This window comes from Propithecus coquereli, unplaced genomic scaffold (assembly GCF_000956105.1).
Source record: "Propithecus coquereli isolate 6110/MARCELLA unplaced genomic scaffold, Pcoq_1.0 Scaffold18, whole genome shotgun sequence".
Taxonomy (NCBI): domain Eukaryota; kingdom Metazoa; phylum Chordata; class Mammalia; order Primates; family Indriidae; genus Propithecus; species Propithecus coquereli.
Window position 1 is genome coordinate 274,800 of NW_012142745.1, and position 6,715 is coordinate 281,514.

Here is a 6,715-nt window from a genome sequence, read left to right on the forward strand (position 1 = left end):
ATTACTATGCGCTATGTTAATTAAGTACCTGAATACTAGCATTTGTAAAAATCTGAAATCCAAATCATTTATGTCTTGAGCTATACCCAGAGAATTACATGCCTCATTAAAATATCTGATCAAACTATGTTGCACTTCTTTGAAAAGAGTCTGGCTACACCCCTCCCCTGTTTAAAACACTTTCAAGTTATGTTATTGCTGACTAGGTCCCATTTCCCAAGTTACTAGTGAGGCTGAGCATCTTTCTGCGTGTTTATTAGTTGTTCCTATTTCCCCCAGACCCAATATGGATTCTTGTTTACCTGCTGCAGCCCCCGACGGAGTTGTCGTTGGTGTGGCACATGGTAACAGAAGAAAGGTGGACGTTAAGGAAACAATGGGAGAGGTATGGGGGTTAGGAGAGGGAGGAAGAGGAAAAGGAGACCCCAGTTCTCAGCCCTCCTCACCTGGATTGTCTCTGCCTTCTTCTGTCTTCTCTCCTGAATCAGATCTGTCTTAGGGCTTGAGCGCCTAATGCCTTCCCCTCACCCTGCCTGGAGAGCCTCGTCCTCTTCCCCTGGAAGAGCATCTTAGACACTGCTCTGGAGAGGATGGTGACTTTGCCGGGGATTCTTTGGCTGCAGCCTTGTAGCCACCAATGCATCCCTGACAGTCATTCTCTGCCTGATGCCCCTCCTTAAGACTCATTAACCCCTCACTGATCCCATCCCTAAGCCTCACTCTGCACCTGGTCCCAGCCCCATCTCGAATCTCCCTGTCCCCGATGCCTCACTGCATCCCTGAATCTCACTCACCCCATCCCCAACCTCTCCTATTTCTAGATGTCTCCCCACTCCTGACATTCATCCTCATCTGACCTTATCCCAAGTTGCTGACTCATCCCTGCCCCCCAATCTCTAACTGGAACCTCAATCACTGGTCCCAATCACAACCTTGATCTAAATCTTACCCCTTAGAGCATAGATAGAATGACATTACCAGAGGCCGGGACGGGTAGTGGGGAGGGGGGATATGTTGCTCCATAGAAATATTGCTTTATGGAGATGCCCTCTATAATATAGAGACAGAAATGGTCTCAGGAGTTTTGCAGGGCTTTGCCCTGAAGGAATATGTGAACATGTTAGTTTGCATATCAAAAGCTGCCTCACCTCAGGAGGGCATCTCAAAGGTCAGTGGCAGCTGCTTTCCAAGGTGACACTGCAGTCTCAAGCCTGTGGTTTTCACCTGCTTTGAACGACAAAGCAGGTTTGCATGGAGCCACGGGATGAGAGCTGATCAAAGAGTGTCAGCCCGAGAGACTGACACCTGCGGCTAAAAGCAGTTAGCCCAAGGGACAGTTCCTGCTTGATCCTGACTACCTGTCTCCATCCACAATAACTAGATAAAGAAATATGGAGCCACTGTATCTCTGTTTAACCCTTCTGTTAAGTGATATCTTTATCTTAGAACTTAGAAGTTTGTCTTTGAAAGATTTTGTAACCATTTCTTCATGTAGATAGAGTTAATTAAGGGATCCATAGAAGTTTTGGAAGACTTTTAACCTAAAACGAACTACCTGTTATTATGTAAACCTGTTACCCCTGGCAACTGATCTCTGTACCTATATAAATACCCATGTGAAACTTCACTCGTGGCCTCACAGTTCACAGGAATGCTGTGGGGTCTCCAGTCCCCCCCTTTATAAATCTATAAAACTGTACATTCGTCTCTGTGTATTCTTTTATTTCTATATTCAATTATTTTCTATTATTTCCTTATCCTTTCCAACGACCCCTGCCTAAGGGACCCAATTTTTGGCTCCCCGCAGGGTGCAACAATACAGTCAGATAGAAGGAATATGATCTAGTATTTGGTGGCACACACAATAGGGTGACTATAGTTAACAACATTTTATTGTATATTTCAAAATAACTAAAAGAGTGGAACTGGAGTGTTCCTAACACAAAGAAATGATAAATTCTTGAGGTGATAGATATCCCAATTACCCTAATGTGATCATTACACATTACATATTGGTATCAAACTATAAAATGTACCCCATAACTATGTACAACTATTATGTACCCATAAAAATTTTTTAAATAAATCCCATCTCTGAGCTTCATCCCATTCCCAACCTCAAGCCATCCTTGTTCTTTCCCCATCCCACCTAAACCCACATATTCTAAGTTTTGCTTAAGCTGGTTTGAGTTCAGTTTCTATTATTTGTAATCAAAAGAGCCCTGACATCTCCAGGACTCACTTGGGACATTTCTACAGAGATAAAAATCTAACGGGATAAAGAATGAAGGCAAAGTCAATGTGCAGCCGAGGACAGCAAGGGGGAGATGGGGAGGACAGCAAGGGGGAGCTCCAGACAAGAGGAGCTCTGAGCAGATGGTGTACAAATGAACTGGGGTCCTTCCAGCATCCATTCATTCATTCAATGTTTCCCAAGCATTTGATAGGCTCCAGGCAGTGTGACAGACATGGGGATATAGAGTGAACAAAATAGACAGGATTCTTGCCTCAAGGGGGAAAATAGACAATCACCGAAATTCAGGGTAAGCATCTGGGGAGGGGAGAGGTGAGCTGATATAATTTGAGGGAGCCAGGCAAGGTCTAACCCAGAAGATGATGGTCAAGTTAAGGTGAGGCTGAGACTCTGGAGGAATAGCTCTTTTTACGTATGGACAAAGGGATGCTCCTCAGCCTGGGGTATGAGCATGACTGGGAGTTTCTGTCCCTCAAGAGACTGTTCTAGCAGGAGTTAAAGCCCCAGGGAATGTCGCCCTTCAACCCAGAGAGATGCCTTTGTGGGGTGCTGCTCCCATTCTACCACAGGAACGGCCAACAACACTGCACACACATTTGACTCTGTGTCACACCCAAAATACTGCCCTAGGGACAACCTGGAATAGAAACTTTATTAGAAACATCTGGCTGCACAGCTGACTGATGACGGTGTATGGTTTTCTGGGGTTGCTGGTGTCAGCCTGGAGGCTCCACAATGGCAGAACTAATCCTGTTCCATGCGTGGCTTGGTGTATGCACAGCACATGCTGTCTGCATGAGAGTGAAGAGGGTCCTCAAGCAGTAGGGGCTGCCTTCCCACCCCTCTTCCTCTCTGTCCACCCACCACACCCAGGGTAAATGTGTTTCCAGCTCTATCACAAGGCCACCTGGTGGTTTGATGATTTTTGGTAGCACCTGCCTCGATGTCCCCAGCAGACACTACAACATACGCAAGATAAGAAAACAGTTGCACGAGCTCAGATCAGAGGACACAGAGGTATGAAGGAGCCTGGTTGGAGTATGCTCGGTGGTTGAGGGGACAGCCCTGAGAGGGTTGACAAGAGAGTCCAGCCCATGTGAGCAAACAGCTTCAGCCCCAGCTCTTTGATCTAACGTCGGATTCAGGCTGTGGATATGACTGTGCTAATTATGCAGTTAGTGGACCAAAGATACAAGAGTTCAACAGGACTGATGACACTTCCTGTTCATGGAGGTGTGAAGGCCAGTCCTGGGTGGTACCTCAGCAGTTCCTCAGAAGGTTGGCTTGGCCCTTGAAGACACCAGTCCCTAACTTCCCAGCATGCTATAGCCTCCCTCCCAAACCCAGATAGTATCTGTCCAGAGCCAGACCCCTCTCTCCGCACAGCCTTGGGTACGAGGACAGATATTTTTTCATGGATGGTTTTTAGAGGTTAGAAGAGACATTGATAGAGGAAGAAGTGTAAGAGGTAATGCGATGGCGTGCCAAAAACTCCTTGCTGACCAGGCCACGGGTGGCCAAGATCTTGAGGAATCCATAGCGAAAATTTTGGCCAATGAAGGCGTAGATGAAAGGATTGAGGCAGCTGTGGAGGAAGCCCAGAATCTCAGTGGCATCCAGGGCCCGGTCAATGTCGTTGCGGCGCTCACAGGTCTCCGAGATCACCTGTGTCCTCATGAGGGTGTCTGCGAGCAGGACCAGGTGGTAGGGCAGCCAGCAGAGCAGGAAGATGAGGACAACAGTAAAGATGACCCGCATGGCCCGGTGCTTCTGCCCCATGTGGGCCTTAACCAGCGTGCACAGGGTGAATCCGTAGCAGAACAGCATGACCAGCAGCGGCAGGACAAAGCCGAAGGTGTGGGGCAGGATCCGCAGCACCATCCGCCACTTTGCTGTGTGATTTCCTAGGACCTCATAGCAGACTGGGTCAGAATTGTTTGGTTTATAGGCCTGGCGGAAGAGGAAGAAGGGCAGGGACAGACTTAGAGACAGTCCCCAGATACCCAGACATACAAACTTGACCAGGTGGCGCTTCTGGGTAAGAGCGCGTGTGGCGTGGACAATGGCCAGGTAGCGGTCCACGCTGATGCAGGCCAGCAGGAGAATGCCACTGTAGAAGTTGACTTCCTTCAGGAGCGACACCAGCTTGCACAGGGCTGTGCCAAAAATCCAGCCAATCGCCTTGGAGGCGGCCCAGATGGGCAAGGTCAGGGCGAAGAGCAGGTCAGCTATGGCCAGGTTCAGCAGGTAGACATCGGTGACCGAGCGGCTGACACGGCCATACAAGATGACCAGCATCACCAGGGAGTTTCCCAGCAGGCTGAGCAGGAACACCAGGGCATAGACGACAACTATAGCATGCTTGTTGAGTGTCTCAGTCTCTAGCCTACAGGGGCTGTAGTCTTTTTCTACAGATGGCATGCCAGAGGAATTTGAAAACTCATCAAACCAACTCCACATATCAGTAACGGTTTCCTCAGATTCAGCCATGGTTTGATCTAGCTGAAAGGTTGGAAGGAAAGAAATGTGATTGGGTAGCTCAGATCAAGGCATACTCATCAAGGATGGGAGAACAGTTACTGGGACACCTTTTGTTTCTCCGTTGGTTTGGCAGCCAGAGATCCTCCCCCTTTGCTCCCAACCTGGGCTTCGTAAGAGGCTGGCTTCCTCCTAGTATCCACCTTCCACAAAGCGGAGGCCCGGCCTCAGTGTGGGGTAAGACGGAATATGGGGAAAACCTTTGTTCTTGGTTGGCCTGCACACCTGTCCCAACTCTGCCTGCAACTCCACCTCTGTCTCTGCTTCAGCCTGCTCCATCCTCAGCCATGTCTACCTACACTCAGATGGGGGGACCAGGCTGGCCTTAGACATTCAGGGAGGGGCCAGCAGTAAGGAAAACAGAAGGAGGCAAACGTGTTTCCATGTCTCTCTTTCTATCATACTTTCCCTCCTACGTGTTCCCTGATTTTCGTTTATCCTTCTTAAGATCTACCAGGGAAAGGACGTGATAGCAACCAATGACATCAAACTGTATTTTAAACCTTGTCTTCAAAAGAGCAATAAACACTTTGGTCCTCTTTCTAAAGGATTTTTAAGTATTTCAGAGGATAAAATCCCCATCTTGGTCCCTGAATCCTATACTAAACATCTGCAGAATTGTTCAGCAGTTGTCAAAATTTTATTTTCTTGAAAGACACTTTGTTGAAACAAAATCTTCCTAGAAGCCCAATATGTGAAACAGATAAAAGCTGAGTCTTTGTGGGAGACAGTGGGCTGTTCTGTCTACCCACACAGTCCCTAAGGAGCCCCATCGAAACCTCCAGGGCTCTGGAGAGCAGACTGAAAACCTCTGGAAAGTCACCCAGAATGGAAATGAGCGTGTCTAGCACCCAGGCCTCATTCTACTCTGATTCTATCCCCAGTAAGCTGTGTGATCTTGAGTGGGGCCTTTGAGCTCTATGGGTTTCAGCCTTCTCATCTGCAAATGGAGGAAGACAGAGTAGGGAACCTCTACTTTGCTTCCAGGTCTGAGGGTCCTGGGAAGTTGGTTCAGATCCACACATTTTAGTATGTTCTCTCCCTGCCAGTATTTACATTTGCATAGAAGACAAAGTCTCAGGGCAACGTGATAAACATCAAATTGGAGAGTTGTCAGCCTCTGCCCCCCAAAAGGGAGGGGAGGTATAACAGGAGGAGATCAAGAGTCTGTGTCCCTCTTGTCAGCAACTACAGCCATGTACAAGGTCAGAGTTGAATACATTGTCACAAGGGAGGAGGGAGACAGCCAGTTGAGCAGAAATCCTCAGGTCCCCTTTTTTTGCTCTCCCTTTGCTGCGACAATGGGTCCAGTCATCATCTGTGGCATATGTACCATGCTCTGTAAACCTATACCTTGCTCTTGCTCTATAATCCTATCTTTTTCTCCTCAATAAACCTCATTTCCATGCTTGCCTTAAAAAAAGAAAGAAGAGAAATCCTCAGGTCCCTGGGAAATGAATGCATTTTCTAAAACAAAGACAAACAAAGCCTCCCTTCCCCAAAGAAAGTTCTGGTAAGCAGAGATGGTTTCTTACCTGAGGCACCAGCCAGGTGTGTCCAACTGTAAGAGCCTGCAGCTTAGAGACCAGAGTGACTTAAGAGTTAGAGGGAACTTGATGAATAAAGGGAAACAGGGAAACGACGTCAGGCCACACCCCTGCTGAGCCCCACCCATGGCTGCATTTGCAGAAGAGCAGATGAGGTAGAGGACCCCAGGAAACAGAGACCCCAGGGGTCCATATGTCCCAGGAGGTACCAGCCTGAAGCTGGGGTTGAGGGTCCATTATCTGAATTCTCTACTCTATAGACGATCACTTTTATTCTCTTCCTTTTCTTGAATTTATTTCCAGTTGTTTATTGCTAAATTCCCTAGCAGATCAATTTTGAAAGCTTCCAACTTGTCTGACAAGAGTAAAGGGAGAA

At 47.7% G+C, this 6,715-nt stretch overlaps 1 protein-coding gene across 1 annotated transcript; it reads right to left on the bottom strand.

Annotated features, from left to right (window-relative positions):
- Positions 1-2,004: 2,004 nt before the first annotated feature.
- CXCR1 (chemokine (C-X-C motif) receptor 1) lies at positions 2,005-6,377 on the bottom strand. Its single transcript, XM_012642490.1, has 2 exons — positions 6,328-6,377; positions 2,005-4,756 (listed from the first exon to the last, which is right to left on the bottom strand). The coding sequence occupies exon 2, from the start codon at positions 4,742-4,744 to the stop codon at positions 3,680-3,682; it is 1,065 nt and encodes a 354-aa protein (XP_012497944.1). The 5' UTR covers positions 4,745-4,756; positions 6,328-6,377; the 3' UTR covers positions 2,005-3,679.
- Between the last annotated feature and the right edge of the window lie 338 nt (positions 6,378-6,715).

Excerpts from the sequence above, each read along its gene's own strand:
- CXCR1 (XM_012642490.1), bottom strand. The coding sequence starts at position 4,744 with ATGGCTGAATCTGAGGAAACCGTTACTGATATGTGGAGTTGGTTTGAT.